The sequence below is a fragment of the Podarcis raffonei genome, chromosome 11 (assembly GCF_027172205.1).
Source record: "Podarcis raffonei isolate rPodRaf1 chromosome 11, rPodRaf1.pri, whole genome shotgun sequence".
NCBI classification, from domain to species: domain Eukaryota; kingdom Metazoa; phylum Chordata; class Lepidosauria; order Squamata; family Lacertidae; genus Podarcis; species Podarcis raffonei.
The window spans coordinates 26,052,556-26,071,641 of NC_070612.1; the positions used below are offsets into that span (position 1 = coordinate 26,052,556).

General features: G+C 41.2%; 1 protein-coding gene across 2 annotated transcripts in view; it reads left to right on the plus strand.

The window, feature by feature from the left end:
- RGS7BP (regulator of G protein signaling 7 binding protein) overlaps positions 1–6,710 on the plus strand; it is a 58,336-nt gene extending 51,626 nt beyond the window's left edge. For both annotated transcript variants that reach the window (XM_053407877.1, XM_053407879.1), the window contains exon 6: positions 5,890–6,710. In XM_053407877.1, the coding sequence (XP_053263852.1) occupies positions 5,890–5,987 (98 nt within the window). In that variant the 3' untranslated portion in view covers positions 5,988–6,710. The remainder of the gene's footprint in view (positions 1–5,889) is intronic.
- Positions 6,711–19,086: the final 12,376 nt, after the last annotated feature.

The window sequence follows — 19,086 nt, forward strand, 5'->3', positions numbered from 1 at the left end:
ACACACCACTCCTCCCACTCCTCTCCCAGGGAGGGGGAAAGAGCCAGACAGAAATATATTTACATGTCTTTATTCCTGTCTTTCACCAGTACATAGAAAACATGTCTGCACACTCTGATTCCCACTGCAGAGAGAGAATAAACTCCACCCATGTACTTCCAGTACAGGGTCATGTGCTGCTCTGAGGTAACATCCGGCTCTCAGAGCAGTGAATAGACTGTTCCTGGTTCCCACGGTACAATCCAATAACACCCACATCCTGTTTACCATTCCAGCCACCTGGTGCTTGCTTCTGCATTGCTCCTTTTTCGTAACATCCTCCCCCAAAAGAATCAATGCGTGTTGCAGCAAGCAAAGCATGATCCAGAGAAGAAAACAAACAGTTGTTATACACATAACACTCCCCTGTTGTTTCAGTTCCACCCTTGGAACTCCCCGCCACTGGTTTCCCCAGTGTACCTCTCTGGTTGTCTGGTTTCCAAGGAATGAGTGCATCTGCATTACCTTGGCTAGCAACTCTCTGTTGTGTCTTTGTCTCTGACTTAGACACAGCTCCAACCTGTCCTCGGTTGTTTACAACAGCAACACATGCAACAGCTAAGTTAGCAAACTCTTTTGAGTACCTCTTGGGTGGTTGACCCTTTGTAACTCTCTCAGACCTACGTATGAGGTGCTGATCCTCTCTGCTCACTGGTCCAGTCTCAGGACTCTTTGGAGAACTAGTTCCAATGGTAAACAGTGGTTCATCCTTCAGTTGTGAAGGCCTATCTATTGTGTGAGACTTCCTCTCAATGACTGTGACAACTGAGCTCTCCGAGCTATCAGTGTCATCACTTTCTGTACAGCTGAAATCAGTGAAATCATCATCATCTGAATCGTCCTCAGTGGGAAATGTGTGTACTATCACTCTCTCCTGTTCAGGAACACTCTCTAGAAATTTTGTGAGAATCACCTGACCAGATTCAGACAAAATTACTCTGTAGAGACCCTTTTCATACCCCACAAAAATGCCTCTGGCATTCTTTACTCCACCTGGAGCTTCTGTTCTCACATGAGACCCAAAAACCTTGAAATGGGCAACAGAAGGTTTTCTGTGGAACAGTTTCTCAAAAGGAGAACTTCCCAACTCTTTTGAAACCTTTCTCACTTTCGTATAACAGAACGACATTAGAGACTCGGCCCAGTACTCATGTGACAGATGTGAACTAAGCAATTGCGCTTCCATCCCGTTTTGCAATTCTCTGTTCACCCGTACACAGACACCCCTGTTCCACGCTTCCGCTGAAACAGAAACCTTGTGTCTTATTCCCTTCTTCTGCAGGAACCTTTGGAAATCCTGTAAAAGAAAAATCTGCTTCTCATCTGTGAATAGACAATCAATGTTAGCATCATGCATACTCTTAACTTTGTCACAAAACTCCTGAAACCTCTCCAAGGCTTCCTTTGGCTTTCTCAACACATAAACCCAGACATAGTTAGAGAAATGATCCACACACACAAGATAATATCTTGCATTGCCTCTAGATGGTTCTAGAGGACCAATCACATCAGCATACACCCGCTGAAATGCTCTGTTGACTCCGGTCACCTTCTGGCTCACACCTGCAAGAGAAACTAGGTTAGACACAGATGAATTACATTCCATGTAATCACTTTGGTCAAAAGTCAACAAATAAAGTCCATCCTTCTCCCTGGCTGAAAGAAATAACTCTCCATCTTTGTAGATCTTGCAGCTCTCAGCATCGTAGGACAGTTTCAGTCCTCTCTTTGCAATCTGCGAAACACTCAGCAGATTGAACTTCAATTCAGGAACCAAGTAAACATTGTTTATTGTCAAGTCCAGACTCTTAAGATAGACAGTCCCCACGCCGGCCGCTTCCAGCTCCTGACCGTTGGCCTGTGTCACAGTGAAGCTTTGCTTCTTAAACGTTGAAAAGAGTTCTCTGTGTGGGGACATATGAACCGTCGCTGCAGTGTCGATAATAAACGCGTTCCCAACATCTGGCGTGGTTCCTTTCGCCATCAAAGCCTTTGCAGGTTCCACCATAGGCTTGGTATGACCTTTGCCTGACGCCTCAGGCTTCGCTGAGCGGCCCTTCGCTCCTTTTGGCTGACGTGGCTTCTTACAGTTCCGCTGAAGATGCCCAGCCTGTCCGCAATTGTAACACTGGACAACATTCAAAGCTACAGCATCCTTTCCAGTAGCCTCATCGGTGGGGGAATTAGAACTCCGTTCCTCCCTCCCCCTGTCCTTTACTTCCAGTGCAGCATGCCGGCTGTGTTCATCTAGAACCACGGCACTCAGGGGCACTCCCCCCTTCCTGGCATCCATGCTGAATCCAAGGGTCAGCTTTACACTCAATCCCAAGCCAGCTTTCACTTTTCAAGTCAGTAAACTCCAAAAGTCTCTCGGCTTGTTTACTGCTTTACTGGCAGGCAAACCCTTGGGCTGTTTTGTTTTCAAAACCCTTGCACAGCTGCGCAGATACACTTTCGATTTCCCAGGCTCTTTTTAGGCCACTCAGTAACTGGCAGACGTTGCCTAGCAACCTGCTCAGGACGGAACTCCTTATCTCACCACAGGAATTCCTGGTATGCAAGCTTGCTCTTTCAGAGCTGTTTTTCTTAAACGCAGCTTGTGAACCAGAAAATAAATCTTTCTGCGTTCATTCTCTCTTGCCCGAAATGCTGCATACCTTTTCTGGCTCCGTTGCCTTGAAACACACTCCTCTCGGTGTCCAGCTGTCTGTTTCAGCTTTCTGGCTGCAGGCAGACGCTTTTCTTTATCTCCTTAGGTGCAGAGGATGGCAACGATTCATCGACCTCTCACCTCTCATGCAGATTCTCATAGATCAGATAACCATCGATCTGCTACCAGTTGTCGGGATTCAAGCAAGCAGAGCCTCCAGCTCTTAGGAATTTGGCCACCCTCCAGGTGCCCGGCTTGAATCCTTGACCTCCCCTGCCAGCGTCTGCCGGCAAGATCAAAGGAGGTCTCTTCGGCGATTCTCCTCAACGTGAAGGAGAACACACCACTCCTCCCACTCCTCTCCCAGGGAGGGGGAAAGAGCCAGACAGAAATATATTTACATGTCTTTATTCCTGTCTTTCACCAGTACATAGAAAACATGTCTGCACACTCTGATTCCCACTGCAGAGAGAGAATAAACTCCACCCATGTACTTCCAGTACAGGGTCATGTGCTGCTCTGAGGTAACATCCGGCTCTCAGAGCAGTGAATAGACTGTTCCTGGTTCCCACGGTACAATCCAATAACACCCACATCCTGTTTACCATTCCAGCCACCTGGTGCTTGCTTCTGCATTGCTCCTTTTTCGTAACAATTTTTACCTCTTTCTTTCCATTCATACTTTCCCTCTATGGTCTCCCTACTGTTGAAATTTAAATTGCATGCCAAGGAAGATTGGAAAATGTTTGTGGATTATTTAAAAACTCAGTGTAAACATGTTAAGAGGCAAATAGGATTTGACTGAGAGCAGCAGTGGAAACGACAGTGGAATTTTGTTGTTGTTGCTTGTTTGTTTTTGTTTTTTTGTAGAAGCAAAGGCATGGAGTAACTATAATATGCAGCACAAATTGAAATTTTGGGGGAACCATGGAGGGAGAGAGGGAAAGTCCTAGGTTGACTGATTTATTGTAAAACCCAAAATGTTGTTTAATTATTATTTATTTTTTAAAAATATCTATAAATAAAATTAATAAACCGCCCTGAGACCTCCGCCTATATGGCGGTATAAATTCAAGTAAAAGTATGGGGTAGAAATAAATAATTATTAACTAGGTAATTATTAGCAACTTAAGGAATTGAGAGCTGGACAACACTGAATTATGAAGGGGCATAATGTTCAACTAGCTGTGTCTAGAGGAGATACTTCTCTACTAAAACATAATAAAAATGATGGAGAATAAATTCAAATATTTCTGTGGAGTTTAAATGGAGGTTGCCAACAAAACTCACATTAAAGTTCAGTATGATAGCCCTCATTGCTATCTGCCACTCAGTGATTAGATGTAATCTCCCATTCATCTGGGTCCTTTTTCACACCTTATAAAATGAATTTAAGCACTGGTTTGAGAATAAATTTGACGATTTTCCGTCCCTGAGCCAATTTCAAATTATACATTTTCCTTCATGGAGGAATACTTGCAGTGAGCTGTTGAAGCTCATGTATGTGCAGGGCTGGCCCAAGCCATTTCAGTGCCAGAGGCAAAACCCCTAAGCAGCATTCCTGTCTCCCGCCATTTAGCAGTGTTTAAGAACATAAGAGCCTGCTGGATCAGGCCAATGGCCCATCTAATCTAGCATCCTGTTATTACAGTAGTCAACCAGTTACCTATGGGATGCCCAGAAGCAGGACCTAAATGCTATAGGGCTCTCCCTACCTGTGATTCCGAGCGACCGTATTCAGAGACATAACGCCTCCAACCATGGAGCAGGAACACAGCCATCATGGCTAATAGCCATTGAGAGTCTTATCCTCCGTGAATTTATCATATCGTCTTTTAAAAACTATTCAAGTTAGTGGCCGTCGCTGCCTCTTGTGGAAGTGAATTCCATAGTTTCACCGGGTGTTGCTTAAAAGACGTACAGTCATACCTCGGCAGTCGAACACCAGCGTGGTGTAGTGGTTAAAAGTGGTAGTCTCGTAATCTGGTGAACCGGGTTCGCATCTCTGCTCCTCCACATGCAGCTGCTGGGTGACCTTGGGCTAGTCGCACTTCGTTGAAGTCTCTCAGCCCCACTCACCTCACAGAGTGTTTGTTGTGGGGGAGGAAGGGAAAGGAGAATGTTAGCCGCTTTGAGACTCTTTAGGGTAGTGAGAAAGCGTAATATCAAATCCAAACTCCTCTTCTTCTTCGGCTCCCGAACGCCGCAAACCCGGAAGTGAGTGTTCTGGTTTGCGAACGTTCTTTGGAACCCGAACATCTGTTGTGGCTTCCAATTGGCTGCAGTAGCTTCCGTTCTGCTTCCAAGGTACCACTGTATTTTCTTTTGTCCTGAATCTTCCAATGTTCTGCTTCGTGTAGTGTATCTGAGTTTTATCATTATAAGACAGGGAGAATTTTTTTATTACAGTTCAGCAGGAGGTTCTCCCATGCAGAGCCATTAAAATTCCTGCATAGCTTCCATTCTTGTCAATGAAACTTGTGCAGGAGAACTTCGCAGATGATTGAGCCTCATGATTTCTATCTGTTTGAATCCCACTCTACCAGTCCTACTGGCAACCAGGATCCATCATTTGAAGCTACTGCCTCACCTTACCTCATTGTAAAGCAGTGGTTATGGTAACTCAGAAGCCCACATTTACTTGGTGCGGTGACCCATCAGTTTATTCTCACGTGAATTTTGGACTTTACATCTTCAGCAGTTGTTGGTTCCATGCATTTTAACTGCGGGTTTGCCTGTTTTATGACTGCTACTTGAGGCATTCAAGCCAAAATTTACATAACCCCCCTATTAGTATGGAATTTGATGAACGATGCCATGTGCTGGTGCATTAGAGGCGAGCTGTAATAGGCACTCAAAACAACTTCCAGTATAAATGTCTCACCAGATCTGACGCAGCTATCAGAGCAGTTCCCAAGTGCTAAGACGTAAGACTCAAGCTTTTCTGATATTTGGTTACCAGTGTCAACATGATGTTATAATAAGCCAACAAATCAAAAAGTGGTAAAAGGTATTCATCATGCCAATTCATCATGAAAAACAATTATCTAGGGTTTCTTTACAAAGCCCACCACCGCCTTGCAGATCGTAATCCACAGGTTGCAAAACTCTGAAGAAACACACAGAAAACGTGTCCTTCAGAATATATGCTTTGCTGCTGCTCAGCTTAATTCTATCTTTTGTTTTTTTTTAAATCGCAGATGACAGCAGCCTCCTAAACTTGACTTCAACTCCTTATCCATTAGTGCGAAGACGGAAGCGGAGGTTCTTCGGATTGTGCTGTCTTGTCTCGAGCTAGATGATCCAGTACAGAAATGCACAGATGACCACAGCCAATACAATTTGACCTTTAGCGGGATAAACCTTAATGCTCTAAGTGGTAGTGTGTGTTTTCTACACGACTAATTATTTCTTCCCTCCTTTTCAAGAGTTTTACAATTTGTTGCTGATGAGAACCAAATCAGGAAGCCGATTTAACATTATGAAGAATATTTTAAACTTTTTTTAATGGCATACTGCATGCCTGATTTAAACCATTCTATGATTAGATGCAAATATTATAATTATGAAATAAAACATTCAGATTTTTTTATTTTGTGTACAAACCACCACAGCCAATTGTGTACAGTACAATAGTAGGACTGTAGCTCTTGCTAGTATGATGTTAAAACTATTTGAACATATTCTATTAAGCAATCCTAATCCATAGAAAACTATTTAGAACAGCAAAACTGTGCTTAAGTTCTAAAAAGCTAAAATAAAAAGAGCCAATATCATAAGAGAACTTGCACAAACTCTCCTATTGCTTTTTATGCTCTCATTCATATTTAGTCTTCCACTCTATATCTCAACTTATACAAGAACTTCATAATACAATATCTTAATTTCTATTACACAAGCAACATAACATCAATATGTTGATCCTGTAAATATGAGATAGTTATATCTACATATGTACAATGCATAGAGATAGCTAATTTACTTTTTAAACCCCCCACAGATGTATCTATTTCAGCTTTGGGAAGAAAGGCTAAAAATTTAAAAGATGGTGTAGGAAACTATAAAATCCACCGATGTAAAGCAAATTATCCTATTTTGTCTCCATTAAAGGTTGAAGCATGGTGTCTGAACATCAATTTAGTGTTACTGCTTTTAGGGCATGCCAGAAGTAGCTCTAACTGTAAAATATTAAACATTTTACATTGTTAATAAATATTTTTTAGTTAAACTAAAACATGTCTTTTGGGTAATAATTTTACGGCTAAATACTATGTATGGTTGCCTCTGCCCATCTTGCCTGCTTTGTTTAGAAGAATTTGAATCCTTGATCTCATTCACATGTAATACTAAACCATGGCTTACCATTATGGCACAAGTTAGAATGAGTCTGACCAAAGCCTCAGACTTCCAAATTCCATGTTCCCACACGGCTGGGGTAAGGATTTCTGCCATGTTTACTTTCAGTTTCCATAAATCCTGCCCTATTGTTATGTACAAACTGGGGTGTGTCTGTGGTCTAAAATAAACTCTTGTAAGTTTCAAAAGCAGCAAATTCAACCCATGGATTATGAAGCTGGTTTCTCAGTTTGTTTAAAAAGACCATCTCTGGAGCATGAATAAACCAGGACTCATCGAAACTAAAAATACCGTAAGTGTGGCAGAAGTCCTTCTCCTGGCCAAGATGGAGGAGGTAGGAGTGTTGTAGCTCATGCAGTAAGTAGTGCGAAACCATGTTTCCATGTTATCTGCAAATCCGCACACGGTCTGGCCTGTACTTGAGATCCCTGCATTGCAGAAGGTTGGACTACATGACCCTCTAAGACCCTTCCAAGTCTACAATTCTGTGGTTCAATGACCTGGTTACCTTGCTCTTCCACTTCATCTATGCAAAACAGTAGAATGAAGGTGCAATTTGTAGCAAATGTGTGCTTAGAGGTGGACTGCTTAGAGGCTGACCACGGGTCAGCAAGATTTGTTGAGGCCGATCTGGTCCATTCCCTAGCATACCTCTTGGTGGGCCGGAGTGTGTGCTCCCATGCATGTGCTCAAGCTATTTCTGGTGCTTTTCCAGGTCGGAAAAGCGCCAGAAATAGTGTGTGCACATGTGCACAGGCGCTCCTCCGTCCCAGAAGTGCACCAGAAGTAGCGTGACACACTCTGGGTGAGGAGCACCTGTGCACATATGCTATTTCCAGTGCTCTTCTGACCTGGAAGTCAGTCCCTGCAGTGAGAAAAAAATGGTGCCATGAAAAAAAAGAACAGAATCCCCACACTGATCCATGGTACGGCCATGGGCCGGTTCCAGGAAGGTCATGGGCCAGAACTGGCCCATGGGCCTTAGGTTGCCGTCCTCTGGCTTAATCCATCTGCCTGCCACTTTCCCTCTGCAGTCTAGGCTGCAGTCCGACTTCTTCATAAATGTAGCAAGAATGTCTCTTAAATAATTGCTGAGGAAGATGTTTAAAGGACAAAAGCAGCATTCAAGGAGGAACGTTCAGCAAAGCTTTCTTGCCTTCTACATTGTGAATTGTCCCCTTCTTCCTTGGCTTTGAAGCTGAAATATTGATAGCCAGGTTCCCAGACTTGAGCTTGTTTCTGAACACCTAGTTTAAGCTAGTGAAAGGGATACATAATGCCATATTGTATTATTTTATCTGTTTCTTGGAGTTTTAGGCACCAATCCAATTGCTTAAGGTGGAGCAAAAATAACAGACCAATATATCAAATGCTACCACCAAGTAGCAAAAAAGTGGACTAAAGTGTAAATGATGTCCAAATCTTTACTTCAAATGTTGCTTGCAAATGACTGCACAGACTCTAGGGGAAAAAATAATCAGACTAATATATCAAATGCTACCACCAAGTAGCAAAAAAGTGGACTAAAGTGTAAATGATGTCCAAATCTTTACTTCAAATGTTGCTTCAAATGTTGCTTGCAAATTACTGCACAGACTCTAGGGGGGAAAATAATCTAAAAAATAATGTTGATTCTCATTACACCATCAAGGCAAATCTATGTATTTCTCAGAGGATTGGATTATTAGTCTAGTGGTGCTTTCTACACAAAGAGGGAAACTTCCTCCTAATGAACAGCAAAGTGAGAGTTGTTTATCAACACTCAGCACAACAATGTGTGGAACAGAGCTTGTATATTGTTTAACAGCACAATTGTATGCCTGTTTACTCAGGAATAAGGCCCACTGTATTCAATTGAGCTTGCTTCCCTAGTATTATTTTATCTTTCTTATCCAGAGTGGATTACAAATGGAAACAAATCTAGATGCATCCTACAGGTACTACTAAAACAAAACAAAACAGATGATTCTGACCATCTCAACACTGGCACTAAATTAGTCCACCCAAATCCTTGGTAAATAACCAGGTCTTGTGGGAAAAGGTTAAAAGAGTAGTGTCAGCCATATTTCAGAGGGGAGTGAGTTCCAAAGCTGGGTGCTACCACCAAGTAGCAAAAAAGTGGACTACAGTATGAATGATATCCCAATCTTCACTTCAAATGTTGCTTGCAAATGACTGCACAATCCCTGGGGGGGTGGATGAGAGGGTGCAAGATGACCATGTCCTTTTTACACTTACTGGCCACCTCATGAGAAGAGAAGACTCCCTGGAAAAGACCCTGATTGATGTTGGGAAAGATTGAGGGCACAAGGAGAAGGGGATGACAGAGGACGAGATGGTTGGACAGTGTTCTCGAAGCTACCAGCATGAGTTTGACCAAACTGTGGGAGGCAGTGGAAGACAGGAGTGCCTGGCGTGCTCTGGTCCATGGGGTCACGAAGAGTCTGAGACAATTAAATGACTAAATAACAACAAGACAGAGATGAGGGTTATAGCAGCTTGGTTCACAATTACCACTGTTTGAATGGCAGTTTTCCCTCCCGTGTCAAAGCAGCTTGGAGGGGGGGGGATGTCCATCAAGACTAGGTTAACCCCTTTCTCCCTGCACACTGAAGTCCAGAGCCTTACCACCCGCACCCCCCCCCCCCGTTTGTTCATACAATGCTGAACAATATGTTTCATATAACATGCAATTTGGCCCTTAGGTAATTTTTCTACCTAAAAACGCGTATAATAAAAGGGCAGTCCTTTTTGCCTCGAGTATTGTAAAAATTACTATAGTAGCTGGGGGGAAATGTTATTGTACATCAGTGAATTGATTATTATTGTGCAGGCAGATTATTGTGCACATTATTATTGTGCAGGCAGAAAATAGAATTGACACATGACAGAAGAATATATTAGTAGAAGGGAATCTAGTTTTTTATGTTGAATGAATGGATCTCAATATGAATTCTGAAGAGCAGAAATGACTCAGAAGGCAGATGGGATGAGAAAGTTCCTGCAATATAGGAAATGAATTTAATTTTAAAATTGTCCTCTCTTTTAAGAAAAATCTCCAAAACAGAATAGTTTTAACTTGTCATTTTTCTGTATTCTGCACCAAAAAAGGTAATTACACTATAATAGACACAGAGAACATAAGACTTTAACTAAAAATTGGAGTTTTTAAGTACAATATATTTTATTGGAGGATACTAGTTATGTGCTTTTGAGTTGAATGTAGGTAATTCATAAGATATAAATTTTCAGAACAAAAGCAGTATGATAGATTCTTCATAATTTGGGATTTGGCATCCTTTCTCATCTGACTAGAATAAAGGAAATAAAAGGTAATGATTAAATTGAGTTACATAATGCAGGATGATTCAAGAAATAATTCTCAATGGCTTTTAAAAGTGTATCTAGTGCAAGAATTGCCAATACATTGACACATTGCAAATTTTAATAGAGTGCTGTGGTGACTGTCCCCTCTAGCTGGCTCCCTAGATAGAAAGAAAAAAATACATTTTATTAACTTTAACATAGAGTTGGGATAAAAGATATAAAACTAAAATTAAAGCTAATCCTTTTGAATGTGCATGATTTTACCCAGTACTCCCCCAAAATCATCAGCAAATTAAAGCTTACAGTGGAAGATCATACAGTAAAAATCACAGATCTGATACTAGCACAAAACCAATAGTTCAAGGCACAGATTCTCATGATTTTTACACAGGATGATAAAAACATAAATCACAGAACATATCTGTGGACATAGAAGCAACCTATCCTTTGATGGTGCTTTGTGGGAGCTTTCAAGTGGAACGCCACAGGGTTTTGCCCTGAGTCCAGTACTTCCAGTATTTTTATTAATGGTTTTTAAGTTATAGAGTGGAGGAAATCTGTAAAAGAAGTTTGCAGATTGCACAAAATTGGTTTTGATACACAACACCAGAAGGCGGGAATGACATTCAAAATGGCCTTGATAAAATGGGAAACTGGGTTGAAATGAAATATTAAAATCAACGGGGGGGGAATAGCAAAGTTCTGTATTGAGGCTATATGAAAGAATGCACACAGGTATATGGGTGAAGTGTAGTACGTGTGAAGTTTGGCTCCTATGGAAGCAGGCACGCGGTGGTGCACCTGTTGAATTTCTGCCGTCTCTTTGCGAACCGCAATACGGAGCACGTGCAGAGAGAGACTGCAATGAGGAATCAGCCCAGGGCGAAGGCGAATCCTCGCCGGCCTTCTTGCCGCCACCGCCATGAGCAACAGCCTCAGGGGTTTGCGCGGGCTTCTTCGCCCTCAGCCACTCCTCCATGGAGGCCTTCGCCTGCCCCATGAGACGACCAGATATGCTGCTCTACTGCTGCGGCGAAACGGGCAACTGACCGGTCCCGTTCCCTGAGGCGCCTCCGGTAAAGGGGAAGAAGGGAACGCGGAGGAAACGCTGGGCGGGACCCGGGAAGAGGCCGGGGCTGTTGCCGGAGGGGAAAGCAGGGACCGAAGGGACGTTAACAGGGAGCCCCTGGCGGGGGGAACTACGAGGGAAAGTGTGGGGCGAGAGGGGTTTAAAAAGGGGGGCTTGGAGAATTCATGGAGGATATGGCTAGCCATGGCCTAGTAGCCCCGAGGGCGAGGCTCTGAATGCCCATGGCAGGAAACCAAGGGAGGGGAAGAGGGCTCTTGGGGCCCGGTCGGTCCCGCTTGCGGGTTTTCCTCAGGCATCTAAATGACCCTAGATGGGCCATTGGCCTGATCCAGCGGGATTGTCTTATGAGAGAGAAGCAGAGACCGTCTTTTTTTTGGCCTGGCCTTTTTATGCCTGGATGGAGCGTGGCGCTGGTAAATGCCAAGTTTGCAGTTTCAATCCTCGTATGGGACAGCTGGACCTATTCCTCCACTGGAGGACTAGATGGCCCTCAGGGTCATGGGCGTAGCCAGGATTTTTGTTGAGGGGGGCAGAACCAGATTTGTATTGATTTAGATTGATGGGGGGGGGCTGTCTTGGCTACACCCAGCGGCAGAGCTAGCCGCTTGGGCACCCAGAGTGGCGCACATTCCATGCACCTGAGGGCAGGGTGATCCTCTCGGCAGCGATTGTGCCCAGGGGGTGTGATCCGGCACTGGAGCGATCCGCCCAGGGTTTTTTTTTTACACATCCCCACCCCCTCAGGGATGACACCCAGGGCGAACCGCCCCCACTGCCCCATCTTCCTATGCCCCTGGCTACACCCATGCTCTGGGTCCCTCTCGTTTGCGATTGCTTCTAATAATAATAATAATAATAATAATTTATTATTATTATTTATACCCTGCCCATCTGGCCGGTTTCCAACAAAAAATTAAAATACAGTGGTCTGTTAAACATTAAAAGCGTCCCGAAACAGGGCTGCCTTCAGATGTCTTCTAAAAGTCTGGTAGTTGTTTTTCTGTTTGACATCTAGTGGGAGGGCGTTCCACAGGGCGGGTGCCACTACCGAGAAGGCCCTCTGACTGGTTCCCTGTAGCTGTAACTTGGCTTCTCACAGTGAGGGAACCTCCAGAAGGCCCTCGGTACTGAACTACAGCAAGTTACTGCACATACTGTAATTATACAAACCATGAAATCCAGTTTAAAGGCATTATAAACAGGTGGTCAAGAAGCAGAGCAGAATCAGATAAAGCAGCTGGCAAGGAAGTGGGGTGAAGTCTTTCCCCCTGGTGGGCGAGATTTATTATGGTTTCCAGGAGGGGTGCTTGTGCTTTTGTTCTACGATTGTATTTATGTTTTATTAGTCGCCTGTTAACCTAGTCCTCTCCTAGCGGCATAGAGTGATTTAGGGAGCAATGCCAACTCCAAACGGTAGTGAGGTGGAATAAATTGGCAGAGCCACCACTTCAGGGTAGAAGACGGTGGTGGGACACTGAAAATGTCATCTGTTGCTGTGCTTACTCCAGGCTAGTACAGTAAGCCCACAACTCACGTGGGGGTTACGTTCAGGGGATAGCGCCTAAAGTCAAAATTGTGTATAGTCCTGTGCAATAGCAGGTAGGATTGGCCAAAGTCTTTTTTCCAGACTTCTAATCTCTTTCCAATGTTTTATTTTATTTTTTGCCAGGCGCAAAAAGCTGAATGTGCACAAGTTAATGCACATAAGTTGCAAGTGTACTGTATAGCAGAGGCTTGGATTGGGGCCGCCACCAATAACTGGATACACTGCAGAAAATCCTTAGTTTGTCCTGCCCCCTGTATGCATTGTGTGCTGTGAGAGGGGGCATAGCTTCTTCCATCACAGTGTAGTAGTGGTTAATTATAGAGTTGAATATTGTCTCTCATTATTATGAGTTGGCAATAGGACTGTTTAGCTTGCTCATATGGTTATTTTCAGTGTGGTCATTTTCATTTTCATTTTCCTATCAAGTTGTGTTAATAGCCTCTTGTTCTGGGCTTACAAAGCGAGTAGCACTGTCTTATATTAAATAAGAAATTAACAATTGGCATGCCTGTGTTATGAGGCAGTTTCTGATGTTTCTATGCAGTGGGAAAACATGTGCTGTCTGAAGTGGGAAAAGGTTTTTTTTTGTGAACCGCTGAGAGGTTTTTACAGGTAAGCAGCATACCAATTCTGTTAAAGAAACTATATTCAATATGAGGATCAATGAGAGTGATGCAAGATAGGGGGTTTCATTAGAAGCAGGAAGTAAGTACAGGAAAAAAATAAGTCTAGGAAAGACTTTTAATGAGAAAATTGGTTTGTAGGAGGACAAAATATAATGAAATATGAAATAACATACTTTGTGAAAATAAACAACTCAAGCCAAAATGTTTATTTTATTTAGGATTTTAAAATTTTGAGCTGCCTGGAGACAGAGTAGAATATAACTGCAATAAATATTATCATATCATATTTGGGTCACATTGTTCCTTTAGGACATTCCTGTTTTGGAAGTGCAGAAACAGCTTATAGACTGCAAATTGAGGAAATGCTCACTATGTGTCATAAGACAGTAGGACACTGGTAGCTAATTTTATTAAATAGAGTATCTAATGGTGTGGAAAAAATAATATTTTATATTGATTCCACAACATTTAATGTCACTGTATAGTCAGTATTTGTGCTTCTTTTTGTCATTTAACATAAATATAAATCATTATTCTTTTGTATTTCAGTATAGGAGCATTGGTTGAACTGGGGATTGCTGCGCTGGTTTGCCTTGCCTTCATCATTAATGTCTTTGTGTTTTTGTTTTTGTTACTTTTTGCAAAGCCAAGGAGATTAGATACTGGTCTAAAAATGCAACATCTGTAGATTCTTTCTGCTCAGGAATGTAGGCATTGAGCCCTCTTGACGTTACAAATAACTTCTAACAGTTCCGTAATTATAAAGGACACAGAATGTTTAGTTGGAGTGAAAATTAATTATATCTTGCAGAAGTGTATGTGACTGTTTTCTTAAAGACAGAACATTTCACACTGCTTATTTTTACTTGTAGTCTTATACAAACACAGAATGCTGTTTTCTCATGTTTAACTCAGAAAGCATTTGTGCTAGACAAGATGGAACAATATTTGTGCGGCCAAACACTTGTAGCAAAAGCTTTATAGTACTTATATAGCACTTTAGAGCTTTTGTTGCATCTCACATACATTATCCTCCTTACACCAATCCTGCAAAATAGACTGGCATTTATTTTTATATTACCCTTTCTCCAATGAGCTCCTTTCTCTTTTATCTTCATGCTAAACCAGTAGGTTAGATTGACTGTATATGACTGGCTCAAGGTCATCCACTAAGCTTCACGACCAAGTACCGATTTGAACCAATTTTCATAGTCCAGCCACTACATCCATGTAGTGGAAAAGTGCTGAGTGCTGAGGATGAACTATAAAAGCACACCTCAGGCCACCTAGTTTATTAATGGTTGAGGTACAGTCTGAACCAGAACTTTCTGGCTCATAGCTCACACTACAACTGCTAGAGGCATGAAATGTTAAATAAAAAATACATTCTGCTCCCACAGAAACAATTTCTTTTTCTTGGCCTTTTCCTCACTTTTAGACTCAAGCCATTAATCTTTCTTAGTTGGTAGAAAATACAAAGGCAATAATAATGCATCAAATGGCTTTGGCAGATACAGTGCAGAAAAAGGACATCTTATCCTAGCATATGTCAGAAAACAGAACAAAAGATTAGGAACTAAACAATGCATTTTAAACATGTCAAAATCAAATATATTAGTTAAGCCAAGATTAGTCCCAGTATAATTTTCTAAGCTTTCAGTACAACATCTTCTTTCACTGGCTTCAAATATATCATGCATGTTCACTACTATTGAAGCAGAATCGATATCTTAAATGCACTCTTAAATCCTAGTTCAGCCCTCCAAGAACAAAGCAGCCTTCCCCTGGGCCTCCCCTTCCTCATCTGGCATGGCTGCAAGTAGGTGTTTGGAAGCCTGTCTCCATTTTCTAACTGTGGTTTGTGATGTTTTCAGAATCCAGATTAAATGCAGTCTTAAATCTGGCTGCATATGCAACATACAATTAAAGCTCATTCAAAGCACATTATTTTTCCCAAAGCATCCTGGGAACAGTAGTTTTTTTAGGCTGCTTGAAGCAGTAGCTCTTCAAGCAATAAGAGCATCCAGGCTTCTTTGTAGGAAATAATGTGCTTAAAATGTATGGTGTCTATGCAGCCCATGATTAATGGAAACTGCTGTGTATTGATTCGATACATGATGTCCAATCACAGAACATTTCAGGATTTAGGCCTCTGCCATTGGCTCTTGAACTCTGAGTCGTGATTTGCAGTTTGGAAGTTTAGACAGCCAGTCACGTTGGGTGTGGGAGTGGCCCAGGCTTTCAGGTGCTTTGCCCCTGTTTCCCAGTTACGTAGTTCAATAAAGAATCTTCTTGTTATCGCTACGTCTTGCCCACCTACACTTCACAAACAAGTCAACTAAACCAAAGCTGTGGAGCTATCTTGTTTTCACTAAGCACAGTAAAGGGTTCACACAAAGCACTTAAAACTAAAAGTGCAGGGGAAGCATGAAAGCCAAACACAGCCATTATCACTTTAATGCAAATTATATAAATCAAATATGTGAACACTTTGAGTTCAAAATCCTGTTAAAGTTTGAAACTATTCTCATCCTTGTGTTTTATTTCCTGCTAAAATTACTTTTTTTGCTAAGTGTCCCCCTCATCCCCCGCCTCAAAAAAGTATTAATTTCCTCTCCATATTTTGTTCCAATTAAGACAATGCCATCAAGGGGAAAAACCCAACTGCTCAAATGTAGCTTGGAATTCAGCTGAACAAAAATATATTTAACCTGAAGAATTAATTCAGGAAAGGTTTCAGGGATCCAAGCAAGCCAATCTTGTTAAGATGTAACAACCAAATGACTTCTATAAGTAGCATAATCATTTGTAATGACTAAGATATTGTGGAATTTATTTTCCAGAGAGGTAGATGTTTATCTGCTACTGTAACTAAAACAAGAAAACATTGTAGTACCTTAAATATATTGTGCTATAAGCCTCCACAGATTAGAATCTCCAAGCAATGCCATAAAATTTTTCATTATAGTATGTGTGTTATTGATTGTATATTCATATGTACTGTATTTATAACTTGGCCATAGTAGCTGGATTTTATTTTTTATCACCCATTCACTACTATTGAAGCACAATCAGTTTATGTATAAAACTTCTCCCAGTAGCAATTTACATGGTTGAATTAATTGGCAGTATGGACTACCACCATTATTCAATTCTGTAGAACTAAACTGTTGAATATATTAATCTAAGGCAATCCTGCTTATGCTGACCTGGCAGAAATCCCTACTGAAATTATGGGGATTTAGTTCAGAGTAAACCCGCATAAGATGGTACTGCACAATACTTAGTCTTAAACATAGCTACAAGTTGACCTCAGCTTAATCAAAAAGTCAAGGTTTTAGTTGATTTATCAGTGGGGCAAGTTTTAATCACCAAGGCTGAAATTGAAGGGACCCTGGTTTATTTTTTGAAGGCATTTTGGCTGTTCTGCATTCCTATAATTGAACATGGAGGAGGGAATCAAAATTTAAAGATGGTTTTTCTGTCTAACAGTGTTTAACCTTTTTTATTATTAAACTGTAAATAATCTTCCAACTTCCTCAATTTACTTTATGGAAATTTAACACTTAATTTTTTAAAAGCTAATATATTAAAACTAAGGACAACTGTAGTTTTGATAGAGAATACATGTGCAGTACTGTGCTAAATGTGGAAATAAACGATACTCAGTTCAAATGAACTTACTTTCTAGTAAGTATGTTTAGGCTTTCAGCCCCAACCTTTCTGCCTTCCTTTCACTGGCAAGCAAATACTTTTTTGTTCAAATAGAGTAGACCTTTGTCCACTAACTGGCTGCTGTTGGTCTTCTAAGGGCGGGTGCTATTCTCTTTTTTTGCTGTTAAATGTTTTTCCATGTTTTTCCATTATGTTTTTAATGGGGCTACATATATTTTTATATATATATATATATATATATATATATATATATATACACACACACACACACAGTGGTACCTCTGGATGCGAATGGGATCCGTTCTGAAGCCCTATTCACAAGCTGAAGAGAACGTTACCCGTATCTACACGTGCGCGGGTCGCGATTTGCCGCTTCTGCGCCTGATGTCATTTTGAGCGCCTGTGTATGCACAAGGGGTGAAACCCAGAAGTAACGCGTTCCGTTACTTCCAGGTCGCTGTGGAGCACAACCCAAAAACACTCAATCTGAAGCAACTTTAACCTGTGGTATGACTGTATTTATATTTATAATGTGGCTTAGTTGTATCTGATTTAATTTATGATGTGAGCCACCTTGGGTCCTACAATGGGAGATAGGTGGGATATAAAATATATGGATAGCTCCATTGGCTAGAACATGGTGCTAAGAATACCCAAGGTTGCAGGTTGGATCCCCGCAAAGGACAGCTGCATATTCCTTAAGGTCCCTTCCAACCCTATGATTCTATGAGAAATAAGAACAATGATCAAGCAGTGTTACCCAGAGGAAGCATAGAGATTTTCCACATTGGCTGTGCAACTGTTTGAAAGTTGCTTGAGAGGTTTTGTTTCAGCCTTTGTTTGACTGACATGCAAGACAATATCATGCTGATGAAGCGCCTTTGTAGAGAATGAGTTAACAGTTCAGTAGCCCATAAATTTTGCTTACATTTGCACTTAATACAAATGCATCCTGCTGGAAACTTACTCTGAAATATGATTTGGCACCTGCCTTCTATCTACACTTAAATTAACGCCATCACCAGATTCCTTGTCAACAGTTTGACAACTAAATTGTTTTTCAGTTGCTCCCTAAAGCATTAAAAATGTTAAGTTTTGTATTTGTTTATGGGCATGATCCTAACAAAGTTCAGCATTTTCACTTTCAGTCTTTCACATCTTCCTGTTGAAATCAGTGGGACTTAATATTGCTAACTTGACCATGTTTTCTGCTTTTATATAACAGGTCATATTGTTATACCCTTGAATCCTTTTATTTATCTAAGAGTATATGTAACCACCACTACCCCTAAAATTCTTAGAAAGTTTTATTATTTTTTTAAGAGATATTTATTAAAGTTTTACAAAAGCATGAATACAGAATACATGAGAGAAAAAATAAAAATAAAAAATGCAACATACAAAAGACAAAACAAAAAGAGAAAATTTAAAAACAAAACCGTTTTTCGTAACTTTAAACTCCTTTGCTTGTTTCTTTGACCTCACACCTCCCCTTTTTGTATTCCCATTTACATAATCAAATCAGCAAATCCTTACCCTCTTTCATTTATCTTAACTCTGTATCTTAACATTTTTTAACTCTATATTTTCATCCATTATCAATTCATTTTTGCATATTCTTATTAACTTTGTTGCTAATGCCACTTATTTTCAATCCAACATCATTTTAACATTCATTGATTTTACAGTATTTCTGCAGATAGTCTTTAAATTTCTTCCAATCTTCCTCCACCGACTCTTCTCCCTGGTCTCGGATTCTGCCAGTCATTTCCGCCAG